Source organism: Sus scrofa, chromosome 4, assembly GCF_054392235.1.
Source record: "Sus scrofa isolate SSC_HxYL_T2T_F1_AM1 chromosome 4, Sscrofa_HxYL_maternal_Yorkshire_Landrace_v2.0, whole genome shotgun sequence".
Classification (NCBI taxonomy): Eukaryota; Metazoa; Chordata; class Mammalia; order Artiodactyla; family Suidae; genus Sus; species Sus scrofa.
Genome location: NC_139386.1, coordinates 11567283 through 11588001, shown reverse-complemented (window position 1 = coordinate 11588001; position 20719 = coordinate 11567283). Strand labels below are relative to the sequence as shown.

Below are 20719 nucleotides of genomic sequence, written 5' to 3'. Positions count from 1 at the left end.
CGGTGGCTACAGCTCCGATTAGACCCCTAGCCTGGGAACTTCAATATACTGCAGGTGCGGCTCTAGAAAAGGCAAGAAAATACCAAAAAAAAAAAAAAAAAAAAAAAAGTCTTTGACCTTTAAAAAAAAAAAAAAAAAAAAAAGAAACTCATTAGTACTCTTCCATCATGTATTCTAAGTTATTGTTTTAAATTAGTGTTTGAAAGGAACTTCACCTTCTTAATGTTTCTCTTGGTCATTGCACAGTTTGCAGATGTTCCTATATGTTTAAAAATGAGTCAGTCCTGAAAAACTATGTAAAACCAAAACCAGCCGGCCAAATGCATGGAAGAGTCAGTTGATTATTTACATACGTGTGTTCAGCCACCATATGGGTGGTATGGTGGGTTCTAGCACCATTGGCACATCATCTGTGACTCAGCTGGGTCACTCCTTGTGAACACATTGTTAATTAAGCTGCTCTTAACTTCACCAGGACTCCTCTTTCCAGGCACTTGGGATTTATTTCCCTCAGTCCCTGAAGCTTTTCTTTGCCTTTGTTAATGGGCCAAGTTCTACCTCCTCTTTCTAAAAGGAATCTGAAGTAATACTTTCCAAGGTGTTCCCTCCATTAAAAGTGGCCTGTTCAATAGCATCTTGGCTTTCTTCTCTACCCAGTCATCTGGATACCTAACCATTTGGCTGAGGGGACAGGAGTTATTATATCCAACTGGAGGAAATATCATCTGTATAATGGAGGAGGTGATTCAAACTCTTTTATGGGGCTTCTGGGGAAATAATCGCACTGGATGAAGCTCAGGTTCATGTGTGTGTGAAGCCTGGTGTTTAATCACCTATGCATTCCTGTGCTCCTTTTGAGGTATTCACCGAAGGACTACTGGCCCGTGGAGGAGACCAGGAGACTGGCCAGTGTTCACATTCATTCTTCCCTCTGTTGACAGCCAAAGAAATCCTTAAAGTTCTTCTTCCCAACAGAGGCTACACACCTCATACACACGTTACTAAGAGTAATTTTTAGATTTATAAGCTTTGCAGTGCCAAGTTGAGTGTCTCTGTGTGCGTGTGCATGTGTGTGATAAAAGAGGTGATAATGAGATTGTTGAAAGAGTGGAATGCTTTTGTTGAACAATCCTGTACTATTCAGAGGGCTTTTCATCATGAAGAACCTCATTGGAGTTCCCATTTTGGCTCAGTGGGTTTAAAACCTAACATAGCATCCTCAAAGTTGTGGGTTCAATCTCTGGCCTTGATCAGTGGGTTGAGGATCTGGCATTGCCCCAAGCCATGGCATAGGTCACAGATTCGGCTCAGATCCAGTGTTGCCATTGCTGGGTTGTAGGCCACAGCTGCAGCTCCAGTTCAATCCTGGCTCGGGAACTTCCATATGCTGCAGGTGCCAGCCATAAAAAGGAAAAAAAAAAAAAATCTCATAGACTATATACTACAGGTTAAGGTTTTGCTTAGTAAGGAGTAGACTCTGAGAGAAGTGATGAATTGACAAGTTCCACAAGCGAATGGAAGCCTTTTAACTCCACCAAGGCAAAAGGAAGACTGTTTCTTTCTCCTTTGCCTCCAGATGATGGAATGATTAAAGGGAAGATATTCAGAAAAGGACTGGTTTGGGAATAAGCACTGTGTGTACACAGCATAATTTAATTTTCACAACCACCATGTGAGGTGGGGATTTCTATGTCAATTACACACATGAGAAACTCCTGTTTCAAGTAGATTTTAAGTGACTTTCCAGTGAACACCCAACTTAGAAGCATGAAGCCAGGTTTTGAATCCTGTTGGATTATAAGCTTCTAGAGGAAAAGCACCATTTCCTTCCTTATTACTAAACTCTCAGAATTTAAGCCAGTGCTTAAGAATGGGCTTCAATCAGTATTTTAATAAAGTCAAGAGTGGATAAATGAATGGTTAAATACTTGAATGGGATGAATGCAACTAAACTCTTTCCACTGTTTCTTATAATATGAAACGTCAATTGTCACAAGTGCCTGGAAGTTTCATGAATAGCTGGGAATAAAGATGTGATGGGATCAACCAAACTGAACCTTAAATTCTTGCATAAAATGCAGCCAAAGAGCATAGCCTTTTTTTTTTTTTTGCATCACTATGCATATATGTGTCTTAAGGTATGTTTTATTATTTAGGTATGACAAAGCCAATAGATCAGGAGGCGACTAACACTGAAAAGATCATTTCTTACACTTGCAGATCTCAAGAGGAAGGGGTCACATCATGCCCTGGACAGGAGAGAGGAGAGGGCCCCCCCAAGAAGTATTGGGGTCCATCAGGAGGGAGAGGGAGAAATTGTGGCTAGAGCCTTTATTGTGGCTTCTGCAGGAGTAGATGGCTACGTGAGACCAGGTAAGCAGGTAGGAATAATTTCAGCAGGCTTTGGAGTGTAGGGGCTGTCCTTAGTTGACTGGTACCTGGTCTTGGGGTGATTGGGGCAGGCAGATGGTGGCCTGGAGTATAAGAGCTAGGTAAGGATGAGAGGATGGGCTCTCGATTGGTTGGATTGAATATGAAAGGCACACTCATAACCTGGTTATTGGCTAGCTCACGACGAGGCAACCATCTGCATGGCCCCAAGGGTATCAAAATATCAGACACTAAAAAGACATAATTAATATAGACATATGCATGCATGTATATGTATACATTCATTTATGTCCTAGGTATAGTTAGGCTGAGAAAGAGAGGGTGATTTTTTCAACCACAATACAGTTGTTCTACAGGTGATCTGACCTGGAAGTCCCGTGTCTAACATCAGTGCAACACACAGTCTACCATGTAAGCCATTCTGCATGTGCTTGAGCTGGGCTTCATGTGGATGTACTTGAAGAGTCAGTACCTGGGACTTGAAGCTAAGTCCTGCAGTTAGGATAAGAGCAGAGCCTCCTGTATTTTCTGCAGCAAAGAGTTAGAAGGTTAGAAGGCTTGGCAAAATGTCTTACAGAGTGGGAAGAAGAGGAAAAGGAATAAACAAAGTTTCTTGAAATGTGGACTTAGATTTGTTTTCAAATTACACATTCTTCAACTTGTTTCATAAGTAACGGACATTCTTGGGGCAATGGTTTTAACGGTGTGCTTTTAAGGTATATGGTTTCTATCTTAAAGGTCTGTGCCAGAGGACTGTTTGCAGATATGCAGGACCCTAAAATGTAAGACTGAAGAGATGTTGTAACAAGTTTGAGTAGTCATAATAAATATAAGGAAATTGAGACCAAAAGGCACTTCACGTTTGATTAGAGGATATTCTGATACTAGAAGCCGGGTATATGAATTCTTTTCTCCTGCACCTTGCTGGGATGATTTAAGGAACTGTTTCAATACTGTTTTTGGTTTCATATTCTGTCCTTGAGTTACCTCCACTTTAGTGTTTTCCTTACATCCAGATACCTTGCCCATGGCAATCAAACTGACTTCGAAGTAGTTCTGCAAATGTACTAAAACAGGCTCTGTTCATCCTGCATCCTCCTGGCTAACAATCACCCATCCATCCCCCAGTGATCATCTCGGGCATCGTCTTCAGTATCCAGGTCCAGATTTGATGCTTAGGTCCACACAGCCGTCACATGCTATTGATCACAGAACATTGAATGGCAGCCTTTCTGGTCTTCTCCACTAGACTAAAGGCTCTTTGAGGGTAAAGTCTTTGGCTGTCAAGTCTCCAATTCTAGTACCTCTTACACAGTATAGAAACACCATTCACCAGAGTAGAGAAATGACATGTGTGTGGGGGGGTATGTCTCCTGTGTTCAAGTATAGATATATTTTGATTATTTCAAAGTCACTTGATTATAAAGTATGTGCCATAGCGCCTGAAAACCAATGAAAGAAAAAGTCAGCAAAGGTCTCAAAGTCTGAATCAAACTCTTTCCTCATAGCTCTACATCTATTCCTGCTTTTCTTTTATGCAAGAATTCCTTCTGTGCCTCTGAGGTTCAGCCTCGAGAATCACTTGTTCATATCTATGCTTTTTGTAAATCTTTAACATCTTGGTCCCATATTTTGTTAGCATGACATTGTGTCTCTCGTTCTTTATGATATCTCCACTATTTGCTATATTTAAGAACAGCCGAATGTGTTTCTCTTCTATGTAATGCAAATTCTTAGCACATAAGGAATGTAGTCTATTTTATGAGAGCTTTGAGATATAATTCACACACCATACAATTTACACATTTCAAGTATGCAGTTCAATAGTTCTTTAAATATTCTGAGCCATGTAACTATCGCTGCTATTAACCATCAATTAATTTTACTTATTTTGTCTTTTTAGGGATGCAATTGCGGCATATGGAGGGTCCCAGGCTAGGGGTCCAATTGGAGCTGTTGCTGCCAGCCTACACCAGAGCCATAGCAACATCAGATTCGAGCCGTGTCTACAACCTACACCACAGCTCACGGCAACGCCGGATCCTTAACCCACTGAGCAAGGCCACGGATCAAACCTGCAGCCTCATGGTTCCTAGTTGGATTCACTTCTGCTGTGCCAGAATGGGAACCCCGCCATCAATTAATTTTAAACCATTTTCATCATTCCGGAAAGTTAAAAAAAAAAAAAATTAGTAGTCACTACCATTCCTCACCTCCGCCCACTACTTCTGCTCAGCCCCAAGAACCATTAACCTACTTTGTGTCTCTCTAGAGTTTCTTCTTCTGGGTATTTCATAAAATGTAATCATATATATGGGGTCTGTGATGGTGGGCTTCCTTCACTTAGCATAGCATTTTCAAGGTTCATCCGTGTCACTGAACAGTATTCCATTATATGAATATATCACATTCTATTTATCCACATATCTATTGATGGGCATTGGAGTTTTTCTAGTTTTGGCTGCAATGAATTAGATTACATGGACATTCATATACAAGATTTCGTGTACACATTTGTTGTCTCTTGTCTTGAATACATACCTGGAAATGGAATTGTTGGGTCACATGGTAACTCTGTATTTAACTTTTTGGGGACCTGCCAGACAGTTTTCTAAAATGATGGCACTATTCGTATTTCCAGTAGCAGGATATGAAGCTCCAATTTTCTACATTCTCTCCAAACTTGTTATTAGCTCTTGTTATTATTGTTGTTATTATTTTGGCCATCCTAGTGAATCTGAAGTAGTAGCTTGTGATTTTGATTTATGGCTCCCTGATGGCTAAGGCCGTTGACCGTCTTTTCTATGCTCATTAGCCCTTTGTATATCAATGCACGTCTATTCGGATCCTTCACCTCTTTTTTTTTTCTTTTTTAGGCCACACCTACGTCATATGTAAGTTCCCAGGCCAGGGGTCAGATCAGAGCTGTAGCTGCTGGCCTACACTACAGCCATAGCAACACGGGATCCAAGCCCGCGTCTGCAACCTACACCACAGCTCACGGCAACGCCGGATCCTTAACCCACTGACTGAGGCCAGGGATCGAACCCACAACCTCATGGAAACTAGTCAGGTTTGCTAACCACTGAGCCAGGACGAGAACTCCCATTTGCCTATTTTTTAAAAGCATCATTAATAAAAATAAATACTGTCTGGTCAGGATTCTTAGTGCAGCTTCACTAGGTCCTTGGTCTCAGGCCTCTCTCAAAGCTGCAGTTAAGCAGTGGCTGAAATTATCATCAAGCTTGATGAAGGAAAAAGATCAGCTTCCACACTCACTTATGTGATGTTTGCAGGATTTAGTTGTTCTGGAGTTGTCAATGATGTCCAATTTCCTATTCTTTTCTTTCCTTGCTTTCACGTTTGATGTTGTATCTAAGTAACCACTGCCTCACCTAAGGTCATGAAGATGTAAGCGTATATCGTCTTCAAAGACGTTTACAGATTAAGTTCTGCTCTTTAGGTGTTGATACATTTGGAGTTAATTTTTGTGTATGGTGTGAAGTTGGGGTCCCTCTTCATTCTTGCATGTTGGCCTATCCAGTGGTCCCTGAAAAGACTCTTCTCCCCCATTGAATGGTTTCGGAACCCTTGGTGAAAATCTGTTGACTGCAGACATGACGGTTCATTTTTGAATTCTCAGTTCTGTTCCGCTGATCTATGTCTTGTGACAGTACCACACTTCCTCAAGGATCACTGTTTTGTCTTATAGCAAGTGTTGAAATTGGAAATTGCGAATCCTCCTAATTGTTCTTTTCTGGATTACTTTGGTTATTGGGGCCCTTGTGATTCCATATGAGTTTTAGAAGCCATTCATCAGTTTATACAAAGAAGTCAGCTGGGATTCTAATAGCGATTGCATTGAATATGTAGGTCATTTTGGAGAGTATTGCCGTTTTAACAATATTAAGTTTTTCAATCCATCTATTCAGGATACCTTTCCAATTACTTAGTGTTTCTATCATTTCTTTCAATGAGGTTTTGTAGCTTTTAGAGTGTAAGTTTTGCTCTTATTTTTTTACAATTTATTTCTATATATGTGATTCTTTTCGATGCTCTTGTAAATTGATTTTTCTACTAATTTTATTTTTGTGTCACTCATTACAAATGTATAAAAATACAATTAACCTTTGTATATGGGTTAATCTTGTATCTTGAAACTTTGCTGAACTCATTTATTCTAATATTTTTTAGTGGATTCTTTGGGGTTTTCTATAAGACGATTTCATCAGACCATTAAGATGCCTTTACTTCTTCCTTTCTAATCTGGAGACTCTATTTCTTGCCTAGTTGCTCTCATTAGAACCTAAGGCACTGTGTTGAATAGAAGTGGTAACAGAAGATACCCCTTTCTTCTTCCTGATTTTAGAGGGAAAAAAATCCGTTCTTTTATCCTTGCATATGCTGTTAGTTGTAAGCTTTTTGTAGATGCCCTTTAGTAAGTAGAGGGAAGTGATCTTTGATTCCTATTTTCTGGGTGTTTTAATCATAAAGGAGTGTTGAATTTTGCCTTTTTAGTCTTTTGCAGCTCTTTCATACTATCATTTGCATAGAGTAACTACTCATTAAATAATAAATGCAATTCATATATATAATATATATATGAATAGATCAAAGTTACATGAGGAAGCAATTAAATAACTGAAGGGTAAAGAGAAAAATGTTTAAGCGCTTTTACTTTCTTAAATCGTTCTTCATTTTTCATATAGTATAAATAAACACATGTAAATTATAAAATTTTGTGTTTTGTTGGTTTAATATAGAACCCTGTAATAAATACAAATCATCAACATGGAGAAAGGATTCTTTTTTTTTTTTAATTGGAAATGCTTGAGACTGTCATGGAATTAAGACTTTTCATCTGATAAACATTCATCTTATTTGCAAATCAAGCTTATAAAAAGATGGAAAATCCTTATTTCTGTTATACTAGTCAAAAGAAGGCACCAACTCAAGCAGCAGTAAGGTTTTTGGTGTAGAAAAGAGCCTCTGTGTCATAGCTGTTCTTGAAGAACTTAGTGCTCATGGAGAAAGCAGTCCCTGGTGAAAGCACTCCTTATTTTTAAACAAATTGCCTTTCATCCTTTATTTATTTGGGGGGCTTCTAAGATTTTCCAAATAGAAATTCACATTGCTTCTCTTAAGTCGCTAATATGAGATGAATCCAATTACAGTCCAGCCTGCCTGCAACCCTTCAGTCTAGAAATGCATGTTGCTCACAGCAGCACAGAAAATCATCAGGGTTAGGAATGCATCTGTTTGCATTAAGACAAGTCAATGTTGCAAGGAACTAGCTGGTTTCCCTTTAGTCCTGGTGTTGTAAGAAATATATTTTGAAGTTTCCTTCCCTCCTTTCCTTCCTTCCTTCCCCTGTTTCCACATTTCATTCATCTCTCTGTCCTTCCTATATTTTGTCTTTCCCATCAGTTGTTTATAGTGTCCCAAGTTTATGCTTAGTTTTTGTACTAGACACCATGGGTAATAAAAAGAGGTAGGCAACCCTTGCTCTTAGTCTTATTTCTCAATGTGGAGACAACATATGTGTAAAAGGGAAAGACGTGTAAAATAAACTTGTAAATGTGAGTCTGTTATTATCAATTTCATGGAAGAAAGCAGTAACTGGTAGAAGAGTTGAATAGCTGTTGGAAGGTGGGGGTGAGCAGAGAGGTGTCAGAGCCGGGAAACTTTTCTAATCACCTAAGGATAGAGCCAACTAGACTTCTGCAAAGCACAGGCTTGGATACAAGTAGGTATATTCTTCTTTTTCTGTGCTAGCTATCTGGAAAGAATTTCAACTAATGAGGCACTCTACTTTGGAAGCTGATGTAGGGATAGAAATTCCCATTATAAATAGGGTGACTATGTATTTTCTAAATTTAGACCTTTTTGAGAGTGAAAGAGGGTTCTCTTAATAATTACACAAGGGATAGGCATAAACTAAGACTGTCCTGGGCAGACTAAGATGAATGGATAACCTTGAAGATGCTTATAAATATATTTCCCCTCTGGGAGATAGGGGTGGGGATGCTGAGAACTAGAAATGTATTCCAGTTTTAAAAGAATCACATTGCAGGAGTTCCCTCATGGCTCAGCTGGTTAAGGATCTGACATTGTCACTGCTGTGGCTCTGGTTACAGTGGAGGTGTGGGTTTTGTTTTGTTGTTGTTTTTGCTGTTGCTGTTTTGGGGTTTTTCGGTTTGTTTCTGTTTTTAGGAGCCACATGTATAGCATGAAAGTCCCCAGGCTAGGGGTCAAATTGGAGTGATAACTGCTAGCATGTGCCACAGCGATAGCAATGCCAGACCCAAGCCGCATCTGTCACCTCCACCACAGCTCACGGCAGCACCAATATCCTTAACCCACTGAGCAAGGCCAGGGATCAAACCTGCATCCTCATGGCTGCTAGTCAGGTTCATTACCACTGAGCCACAGGGGGAATCCTCTGATGTGGCGTTCCTGTCCTGGGAACCTCGACATGTTGTGGATATGGCCACTGGAACAAAAAAAGAGAGAACGAAGAAAACAGGCTTGTACATAGTCCCTCATGAACATTTATAATAAACGTTCTGGAATACATACATAGGATTGTATTGGCTCAACCATAAGGAAAACTATTTATTTTAGCTAATTATTGCCTAATTATTATAGGCAAGAGAAACACAATATACTACTGCCCACAAGAATTTTTCGCATGTTTTTGTTATATTTTAAAGTTTGAGTCTTCTTAACAAATGACATCCTCTCAGAAGTCACTCTCTCCTATGTAGGACCCCTGGGTTCATTCCAGGATAGAGAAAACAGGAAATGCAGAGACCCGGGGGTGGGAGTAAACTAGGGGTGTCCTAGGAAATGACCAGAAGCCAACATGGCCGGAGAGAAATGAACAAAGAAGAGAGTGATCAGTAGGGGCGGCTCATTTAGGTCTGCTGCTTCTCCCCTCAGAATAAAGTGCAATAAAGCAGAGAGAAGGGCTCCATTTATAGCACCCCTTACTAAGCCCAACACCTGGCTTTGCACTCTTGGACCAGTTGTTCAACTTCTGTCTCCATCTCTTTAACTTCAATAGATAATAGAGCCTACATCAAGGAACTGTGAGGGCTCACATGTGCTGATATATTTAGGTTTAGAATGTGAGAAGAGCATAGAGTGAGTGGCTAAGTGTTTAAAAAAGGTTAGTGGTTGATGTTTTTGGTCATCTCAGTGGGGACAACAGCCCCCCCCCCTTTTTTTTTTAAAGAAATAGATCAGACCAGGGCATGATTTTTGAGTCCCTACCACCTGGTCCTGAGTGTTTCTCCCTCTATTGGGTCATTATAGTAGAAAGATAATTAATTTTAAAGATGTTTAGATTCCGGACATGTATTCACGTATCCAGGAGCCCTCAGAGGTCTGCAAAAAGACTTCCAGCTTCAGTTTTCAACCAGTATACTGGTTTAGATGCCTCAGCTCTGTAATCCACATCCATGGACCTCAAGTTCACCTTGGAAATAGCTGGGAATCTTTCCAGGATTTTGTCCTCCAGATGATAAGAAACTCAAGACCTCTGAAAAATGATAATGCAACCAACAACCACAGCAACAACAGTCAATAGTGATTTGCAGCCCACATTTCCTGATTCTTCACTTTATGCCAGCTGACCACTTTGCTGAGTGACGCCTAGATAGGACATTATTTAATTCTCTAAAACACCTCCCTGAGTTGAGAGAGGTCAGGTAGCACAGCTGGGGTGTGGGGGTTGGGGAACAGGGATTCCCATCCAAGCCCGCCTCTACTCCTGTCTGTGCTCTGCTGCCTCCCCATGGGGAGGAGTGGTTCTAGGATAACAAGAATATTTTAGACAGAGTCATCAATGTCCCCTTTAGCCTTGTCATCTACAAATCCTGCAGGAATAGCCCAGCTGCCCCTGCCAAAAAGGAAATGTCTCCATCTTCCAGTGATCTGGATCTTCCTGGTGCTTATGCCACTCATGGGAGGTCAGGTGAGACAGCCTAGGAAAGGGCATCCCCATTTGGTCATGGACCTGCTATGGATGACGTTAAACTGGGCTGCATGAGTGGTACTCTGTCACCTGATATGTGCGATGCACTGTTGAACAGACCTCACCTCTTCCCAGAGAATGACCTTTCAGCTAGAGAATCTGTGCCTCGCTTGGCGCTGGCAGAAACAGTGCTCTTAATTCCGATGCCAGCCTGAGCTTGTGCCTGACTAAGTGGCTTTGAGCACTCACCTTATTAGACCTTTGGTGGATCCAGCAAATTCATGAAAAGCCATTGCAGGAAAAGAACTGACTCTGGGCTTTCCTCTGTGTAATTCTACTCCGTCTTCTATTTCAAGGTGACCAGCACATCTCCGTTACCAAATTTCAGGGAGGGAGGGACATTGTAACCAATCTAGAGCAGTAGCCTTGTGTAGTAGTGACAAGCAATGGAAGCAAATTTTCTGAGGTCACTGTAGGTGGAGTCACATCTCAGCTTTGGAAATTAATACCTAAATGACAAGTTATTTAAAACTCTGTTCTTAATTTCCTTTGGTATAGAGCGTATAGCGTTGTTGAAGGGATCATTTGATATGATGGGTGTGACAAGGCTTAACTCAGGTGGACGAACCAGTTTTTCATGGACCCAGCCTCCATTCAGAATCCCTTTTCCTTTAGCGTCTTTGCAGCTAAGGATGGTCATATGAGACTCTTGTCCAATGGAACTAAAGCAGACATCTTGGGAGTGGGCTTCTGGAAATATTTATACTGATGAAGTGTTTCTTTTGTCCATCTAGATTCTCTTCCACATACATACTCCTTTTTTGTTGACTGGAACACATATGTAAGGGCTGTGGTCCTACTGCCCTCTTATAACTATGAGTTAAATATGCAAAAGCAATTAGAACAGTTCTTGGCATGTGGTTAGTGCTACAAAGTATCAATACTTTCATCACTAGTAACATTATCATTTATCATGAGCATGAGGAAAAGGACTATTAACTAATCCTTATAGGGTAAGAAGAAACTTCCTGAGTCTTTGATAGCATTGACGAGCCAATTTATCTGGACTGCCTAATTTTGGACTTCTTGAAATGTTAAAGGTTTTTTTTTTTTTCTTTAAGTTGCTGTTAGGCAGGCATCGTGTTACTTGAGGCTAAATGAAATCCTAAGTGAGATAATAGAAATCTGTTTTATTTGTTTCGTTATTTTAACTTAAAGAAGTGATTAAGGCTGGACCCCTCAGTGCAATATCTCAAAAAATGGTTATCCATCTTCACTTGTATACTTCCAGTGACTTAGCAGCTCACTCCTTCTCAAGGCAGGCTATTCTATCTTTGGGAAGTTCTGACACTTGATATTTTAACCAATATTTGCATAAAAATATCTAACTGTATTAACACTGAGGAGTAATATTAATAGTGAAAAAAAGTCCTCATACCCTATTGTCTGACTCAATCCAAACTGGCACAGAGTCGGTGTGTAATTAAAAGGAACCAGGTAAATCTGAGAATTGGAATCCAAGGCTTGATCATAGAAATTCATCCCTGGATGTTGATTTGAAATTATATTCGTGATTGGGCATCAGTATCCCAGGATTTTATTTATTTACTTACTTAGCTGTTTAGGGCCACATGTGCAGCTTATGGAAGTTCCCAGGCTAGAGGTCGAATCAGAGCTGCAGCTGCTGGCCTTCACCACAGCCACAGCAACATTAGATCCGAGCAATATCTGTGATCTACAGAACAGCTCATGGCAATGCCAGATCCTTAACCCATTGAGTGAGGCCAGGGATTGAACCCATATCCTTATGGGTTCATTAGCACTGAGCCACGATGGGAATCCAGTGTCCCAGGATTTAAATGCACCATCATCCCAACTGGCTGACTCCCTTTGCAGGGAATTGGTGTTCATGAATGTATTGAATAAATGAGCTCATGGAGTTGATGATATATTGAAGAGAAAGTAAGTTAAATAGGTAATAGCAAAACAGAGTCTTAAGTTCTGCCAAAGGTAAGCACACCTGTGTCCTGGGGATCCAAGGAGAGAACACTGACCCCGTAGTCAGGGAAGATCTTGCTGAAGAGGTGATGTATAGATGATTGCATGATGTAGGAGTGATGTTGGGAGAGAGGTAGAAGGTGAGTATCCAGGTAGAAGGAGAAAGACCTCCCCAGGGGTTTTGAGCAACATACAGTTTTGAGGGGCAGAATGAAGTTCAGAGGGGTGGAGTGAGGGAGGGGAAGGTCATGAGGGAGAAAAACAGAAGGTAAACCTGTAGGAATCAAGATGATGCAGGCATTCCCATTGTGGCACAGTGGAAACAAATCCGACTAGGAACCCTGGGATTGTGGGTTCTATCCCTGGCCTCGCTCGGTTGGGGATCCAGGGTTGCCGTGAGCTGCGGTGTAGGTTGCAGATGTGGCTCGGATCTGGCATGGCTGTAGCTGTGGCATAGGCCAGCAACTGTAGTTCAGATTAGACCCCTGGACTGGGGACTTCCATATGCCGCAAGTGTGGCCCTAAAGAGGACAAAAAGACCAAAAAAAAAAAGATGATGCATGTGCACTGGGTGAGGCACTGAGGGACTTTTTTTAATGGAGAGTTTCCTGATCAGATTTCCATTTTATAATGAAAGGCGGAGGCAAAAAGAAACACTCTCCTCTTTTTAAAAATTTTAAATTTATGTTTTGAAGCATAGTTGATTTATGATGTTAATTTCTGCCGCACAGCAAAGTGATTCAGTTATATGTGTACATTTTTATTCATATGCTTTTCCATTATGGTTTATCACAGGATATTGCGTATTGATCATTGTGCGATACAGTGGGGCCTTGTTGTTTATCCATCTATACATAATAGTTGGCACCTGCTAATCTCAAACTCCCAGTCCTTCCCTTCCTCACTCCCTTCCCCCTTGGCAACCACAGGTCTGTTCTCTGAGTCTCTTTCATAGATAAGTTCATTTGTGTCAATATTTTAGATTGTATATATATGTGATATCACATGGTATTTGCCTTTCTCTGACTTAGTATGATAATCTCTAGGTCCATCCATGTAGCTGCAAATGGCATTATGTCATTCTTTTTTCATTTGTAGATTCCACATATAAGTGATATCATATGGTATTTGTCTTTCTCTGTCTCACTGACTTCACTTAGCAGGATCATCTCCCGGTCCATCCATGTTGCTATAGATGGCATTATTTCATTTTTTTTTTTTTTTGCTTTTTTTAATGGCTGTACACTCTCCCCTCTTTGATTCTCAATTCTCATGCCTTTGGAAATATCTTTCCCTCAGTCATCTCCAGAGACTCTAGACTCTAAGCCCTAGAGAGATGAAGGAAGCTCAGAGTCAAAAGAGTCAAGCCAGGGAGGCCTGAGTAGGACTGTATTTCTTTCCATCCCTAACAGCACAGTGTCAGGGTAGAGGGTAGTCGGAGGGCAGCCGCTGGTGGCTCTTTCTTTCTCAGATTGCCTGAGGCTTGCTGTCCTGTTTTCTTGAGAGGCAGTGGCCGGGCTTAAGCAGAGCCAGACCTCCCAAATGCTGAGGTGGTATTACCATCCTTCTCATCTTGTGGCTTGTGGCAAATCCTGCTTCCATCGGCACAGTGCTTCAAAATCCAAGTTTTCACATCTTCCATGGTGGTGACTTCATTAAACATGTTCTTCCAATAATGCCGTGGAATCCTGAAAAAGACGGATTGGTAGAGCTGTTTAGTTTAAAGAAGAAAAAAAAGAAAAACAAAAGTAATGAATTTGGTTCAGAACATCTAAATTTCAGTTCTGTCTTGGCCCCAAACCAGCAATGACCTTGAACAAATTCTGTAACCTTCAGACATATGTGCTTCTAAAGGATTAGGGAATGAGGTGATTTCTAAGATCCTTTGTCACTTGAGTTTCTCTGATTCCATCTTCCAGTTCAGGAGAAGAGGGAACAGAGATCTGAAGATACAGAGGGTTTTTTTCACAGTCTCTGCATTAATCAGTTAACTGGGCATATCCAGGAGGTCTCTGTTTTCATCTGAGATAGCAAAATTACTCCATCGTACCAATCGTGGAATGCTTTACCTTGAGTGTTGAAGAATAGAAGCATAGTGTGTACCAGCTTCCTAGACCAAGTTGGTTTTAAAGTAAAGCTCTCCATTTTTTTGTCATTCCCTTTCCTCTTCTTTGAATCAGTCAGGGGGTATAAAACCATCTGCTCTAAAATTAGCTAGTAGGGTTCTTTCATCTTGGACTCATTTGAAAGGAGACTTGAAACCCAAGCCTCAAGTTGCTGAAAATCTAGTTTTTCTTCCACAAACTTCTGGAATGTCTGGACTTTCGCCCTTACCAGACCAACATAAGGGTTTCTCAAGTGGGATACCATTTTTATCTCAGACCAGCTCTTTTGAGGGAGTTGACTGCCAAGGCACGGGCCGAGGTTCTTTGCCTCAAATCAAGTCACGTTTCTCTCTGGAGTGTCCCTGGGGACTCCTGGGACCCAGAGCGTCCTGCGAGTCCTCCATTGACCTCACAGAGCTGCTGGCCTTGAGCTGGATGAACACGAAGTTCAGAGCTGAGCGTTCCTTGGCCAGCACATGTGAGAGGCTAATGTTCACTTGCAGCACTAAATGCTGAGGCAGTGTGTTCTTGGGCCACCACAGAAGAGCTAACAATCAAGAGAGTGGAAAGGATGCCAGCGCGTGGGACCAGCTACACATCCACCCAAGGGCTGTGGTTACTTGAACACCATGGAGTAAGCAAAGCTCATGATGTGTAGCTGTGGCGTGGTGTGGCATGGTTTAGGGGGCCGCTGGTCCAGTTCAGAGTCAACTTTGGAATCATCAAGCAAGTGTAAAATGGTCCTCTGGGGAGGACATGCCCCCTTAACCTTCCCTGTGACAAATCCTATGGCTCTGGCTGCCAGGCTGCTGGCCGTGACAAGCCCAGCTGTCCACATCATCAAGTCCTCAGGATCATGCTGAGCTTTCAGCATCACCTGTGAGTGAATATAAGCAAAGCACTTAATTTCTAATCTCTAGCATCACAAAGACGTGGCTTCAGGAGTTCCTGCTGTGGCTCAGTGGGTTAAAAACCCAACTAGTATCCATGAGGATGCAGGGTTGATCCCTGGCCTTGCTCAGTGGGGGTAAGAATCCAATGTTGCCATCAGCTGTGGAATATGTCTCAGACGCAGCTCTGATCTGGCGTGGCTGTGGCTTAGGCCAGCCTTTGCAGCTCGGATTCAACATCTAGCCTGGTGTGGCCCTAAAAAGAAAAAAGATGTAGGATCACATATTGATCAATGACCTTGGATACATTACCAAATTTTTCAAAGTAACTGCTTTCACATGGGTAAACACACACACTGCATAACATAGTGTCTGGCACCTAGTGGAGCTCCCTGGTTATAAACAAGGGTGATAATCACAGTAGTATATTCTTAGGCTCTGTTACTCGTGGAACTCCTGAGCTTAAGGGTTAGATCGCTGAGGGGTTGAATCCCATGTCTGCTCTTCTGCTCCTGGTGCCTTCTAGGCAGATACTTTGTTTCCTTGCTGAAAAGTAGGGTCATCATAGCTACTTAGGAGGAGGGATGTTTGGAGGATTGGAACTATTTCCGGGAAAGCCAGCATGTTGCCTAGCACCTAATAGATACGTCATACACAGGATCACTGTTGTGACACCCCCGACTGTTCTTGGGTACCAAAGGAAGTTGACCCAAATGACCTCTGACCTCTATAGTGAGTGCGTGACACCACTGTCCGTAATCGGGGGGAGTTCAGAAAGACTCGGCCAGTGTGACAGATGCTGGTCATCAGGCCTTATCATCGCAGGGGCCAGTCCACAGGGCGATCCTCATTCTCAACCCACGCACATTCCTTTCCTTGGCTTCTCCCCCAGGAACCTGCGAAGCATATGCTGGCAGCTGCTGGGAGGGATGGTCACTGACTTTTACATAAGTGCACTAATGCAACGCATTATGAACTCACCAGGGCAGAACTGCTCAGCCTTTGAGCCCTGAGTCCATTTGTGTGGCGAATGGGGACATGTTCAGCCCCATCAGTGCTTCAGGGAGTAAGATGCACATCCAGGCACAGGAAGTGAGACCCCCCCCCTCTTGTGACGAGATGCTGGCTGTATAGGGCAGGACTCACCATTAATCGTCACACCCCACCCATACTTGGCATCTGTGGGATGTTTTAAATTATGGAGGGGAAAGGGATGGAGCTAAACGCATTTATGTTATGTAACTTTTTTCTTTTTCTTTCCAAAAGGATTAGCTGTACTAGGGACACACAGCTGTTCTTTCCACCAGTCTCTTCAGAGCAAGCTGCAGACAATGGTTCAGAACAGAAAGTTTAAGACCAAATTCCACATTCCTCTTTTGCTGGCTGCAAAATCACTCTGAAAATTCCTGCACTGAGCAGGAAATGTGTTCCACTGAAGAGAGGGGAACTTGGTCAGGTCTAATTGACAGGCGTCCCTCTCCTTGCCTCTAATCAGGTCGTCCTCTCACCCGCTCCTCTGTGGATAATCTATATTTTCTTTCCTCTCAGTGTCCTTGTGAGAACATCTGCTTTCTTCTTTTTCACGTTTTGCTTTCCCAAAAATGGCTTTGCCGTGATGCTACAATTTTAAGTTTCAGGGCCTGTTGCGTACACAGGCCACTTCAGTGCCCTATAATTACTATTGCATTTGCAGTTTTCTACTCATTTTCTTAAATTAAGTTTTTGATCTCCTAAAACCTGGATTGCCTCTCGGTAGCAGCATTTCAGTGCTGGGTTTTTTTGTTTTGTTTTGTTTTGTTTTTTTTGGAGGGGGGTGGGGGATCATAGCATTCCCATTCTAAACCCACATGCCTTGGGGATTGACCAATCCCAATTCCAGTGGTGGAAGCAGATCCTGATCTACGTAATCAGTTTATTTCATTTTTTTTTTTTTTTTGGCCATACCTATTTGCATGTGCAAGTCCCGGGATCCAAAGACCAAACTCATGCCATATTTCCTCTTTTGAACACAAAAGATTGTTTCCGGACTTGGCAAACGGCCCGTCAGTCCAGTGGTACTCAAATATGGGATTTCCACTGGAACAAATTGGGGAGAAAATACATGTTTTTTTTTTCACTGAGCTTCCTGAAAAGAAAGGCTCTAAGTCTTATAGCTATTGGGAACCTCCTCATCATCAAAAGAGAAATGCTCTCCTAAGACTGAAGGTAAACAGTCAGGATGTGCATGTTGCATCCTAAATGCAGTCTTCTTCCCTAAGCAATTGCTTGGTGCTAATAATTGCTGAGTATGTCCTGGGCAAAGAAGTTTCATGAGTGAGCAAAATGAATAATAATTCTGTCCTCATTTGCTGATGTCCTAAGGGAATGAGATAAAAGAAAATTATATATAGATGCGGGTAACGCTCAGCATTACAAAGATAGATAGCGCAAAATCAAGGAGATAGAGAATGATGGGGAAAGACTCTCATTTTTTTTTATTTTTTTATTTTTTGGTGCTTAGGAAAAGTCTGTGATGCCATGATAGTAGAGTAAGATCTGAACAAAGCATAGGAATGAACCATTTGGACATGGGGGGGAAGTGCGATGTCACCTGGAATACACAAGCCCAAAAGTCCCCATGCAGGAGTGTTAGCACAGTGTGCAGTGCAGGAGGGCCTCTGGTGCAGAGGGAGGATGGAGGAAAGGAGAAAAGAGGGAACACCAGGGCTAGAGTGTAACAGGGAGTCTTGTTGGCCTTGGTAAGAATAATGGAGCTGATTCTAATTGTGCTGGAAAGCTATTGGGAGTTTTGAGAAATGGTGTAATATATTAACATATTTTCAAGAACTTGTTTGGCAGCAATGTAAAGAACAGGCTGTCATCAAGTCAGAAGGGAAGCCTAGGGTCCAAGAGGGAGATGACTACAGTGGTCTAGGAGTGGGAGGATGGGGAGCCTCGTCAGGATTGAGGGCAGTGAGGTGGTGAGAGGTGTTTGATGATGAGGGAACAGTGTACTGAAATTAGAGAAAACAAGAGGCTCTCGTTGATCACGTGTCAGTTGCAGGTAAAACAGGTGTGGATGATTTTCTGATGTGGGGCCCGAGCGAGGTATTGAACGGGGCGCTGACATGTAATGGTAACTCCCTAAGGTGCGCTAAAGGGTTAATGGTACCTAAGGTGGGGTGCACCCAGGAAAGGGCAGACTGTTCATCAGCTCCAACATCTTCCTCCTCCTGCTGCTTTGTAAAATCTTATTGGATGCCTCTTCAGGGCTTGGAACTAATGACCATTTCTTTCTTCTTAATTTGTCTCTTTCCCTATCTACACTGAACAGGAACACAATCTGTTGCCTTTTTTCTTTTTCGGCCACTCCATGGCATATGGACTTCCCAGGCCAGGAATCAGATCTGAGCTGTAGTTGCAACCTATGCTGCAGCTGTAGCAAGGCCATGTCTTTAACACCATGTGCTGGGCCAGGGATCAACCTGCATCCCAGTGCTCCAGAGATACTGCTGATCCCATTGTGGCATAGTGGGAACTCCTGTTGTCTTTTTATCTGTGGCTTTTCTGGCTACCCTGTTAAATCTGGGTAAATCTGCCTATCATTCAATTTTTTTTTTTTTTTTGAATCTTAAATTTCCCTTCTTCTAAAAACTCTTTAAGTCAAAAAGAATTCTATCCTTGTCTTCAAATGCAAAGGCCAAGATTATGTGGCGGGGGCTAAGTATTTGGAAAAGTCTCGCAGACCATCCTGTGAGTGCAGGTGTGTGTGTTCAGGGGTGATGGGGGAGTGGTGCTTTAAGCATTGTTTAAAACAGATAAAATCAGATGAACTTTAAATTTCTTTGCGATCTTGAGATTTTATTACCTAATGAACCCCAATTCCATTTTATCTCCTAACTCGGTAATGAACACCTGGGGGCAAACCTATCTTGCTGAACAGTGTTTATCTCCAGCAGCCCAGGGTCAGGCTATGGCACTATTTAGAATGGATATTAAAAGGCTGAAAGACAATGCCTGTGACAGCAGAATTACAATGGCCTTTTGCAGAAGCCAAATGTCACTGTGTCCTCTAGGCTCTGCCTAACATCTGTGGGAGAAAGTAAGCATGTCATTTGAGGGAGCGGAGCCAGATCAAGGCCACTGCGCTGGCAAATGGCATATGCCTGATGAACACCCTAGCCTTGTGGTCTCAGGAAGTCAAGATGCCACATATTATCTGACCTCAACATACAAGGGAGAACAGACCACCATGGTCAGACCTAATGAGCTTTCCTGAGTTAAGAAGGTAATCAAAGAGCCAGTGAAACAGGCAGTAGAATGTGGGCTTTGGAGTCAGGTAAGCAAGGTTTTGTGCCCCCTCTGCCACCATCTGCTTCCTTCAACAAGTTTCTCTCTAAATTGGTTTCTTCGTCTGTGTCGCAGATGTCCACTCATTTATTCAGCAGTATTTATTTAGTGCCCACTGTGCATCAGAAATGAGGTTCTAGACATTCCATAATGATCAGAGAGGAAAGGCATAATCTACATTCCCAGAGCCTACATCTCAAGGTGTCACAGTTCATGAGAGCACTGTCCGCCCAGACTACAGTCATCTCACGATGGGAACATATATAAAATGTATAGACTGTCCCTAATTCTAGATGTGTCTTATGCAGCTGGATGCTCCTCGGGTGGTTCTTGTTTGTAGACTGCAATTCAGTGCTGGTGTTACTGCTCTCTACTCACCTGCCGCATTTTCTACTCTGTCTAGACTTGACTCACTGCTCCTCTCAATGTACATTGTCCTTCCTGTTTTTGAATTTGATCCACATCATGTTACAAGTGGAATTGTGCCACCCCCCAAATATGTTCAAATTCCACTACCTAGGAATGTGATCTTATTTGGAATAGGGTCTTTGAAGAGGTAAACAAAGTCATACTGGATTGGGGTGATCCCTACTCCAGCGACTGATGCTGTTACAAGGTGGGGGAGATTTTAATATAGACCCACAGGGAAATACCATGTGATGGGGGAGACAGAGGGACAGAGGTTAAAGTGATTGATCCACAAGCCGAGAATTGTCAGGGGTGCCAACGACAACCAGAGGCTAAAGAGAGTCAAAGAAGGGTTTGAGCGACCATGGCTTGGATGATACCTTGGTTTTGGACTTGGAAGCTCCTGAAATGTGGGCAAATAAAGCCTTGTTGTTTTAAGCCCCTCATTTTGTGGTTTTTTTAAGGCAGCCTTAGGATGCAAATATACATCCTTTCCCTCCTTTGAACTACATTTACTTCGTTACCTGCTGAAGGTTTACCTCTTCTTCAAGGATCAGCTCAGAAATTACCCCAGTAGCTCAGTTCAGAGTAACCTCCCTGCTGAAGACCCTGAGAACAAT

At 42.2% G+C, this 20719-nt stretch overlaps 1 protein-coding gene across 3 annotated transcripts in view; it reads left to right on the top strand.

Moving 5' to 3' along the window:
• Positions 1-20719, top strand: part of LOC110260221 (uncharacterized) — a 169916-nt gene that overhangs the window by 42101 nt on the left and 107096 nt on the right. For 2 of the 3 annotated variants that reach the window (XR_002343082.2, XM_085021032.1), the window contains exon 2: positions 2221-2373. The exons of the other annotated variant lie outside the window; for it this stretch is intronic. Coding sequence is in view for 1 of the 2 variants with exons in the window: in XM_085021032.1 (XP_084877158.1) it covers positions 2221-2373 (153 nt within the window). In the remaining variant the exon portion in view is untranslated. The remainder of the gene's footprint in view (positions 1-2220; positions 2374-20719) is intronic. 3 annotated transcript variants of the gene reach the window in all.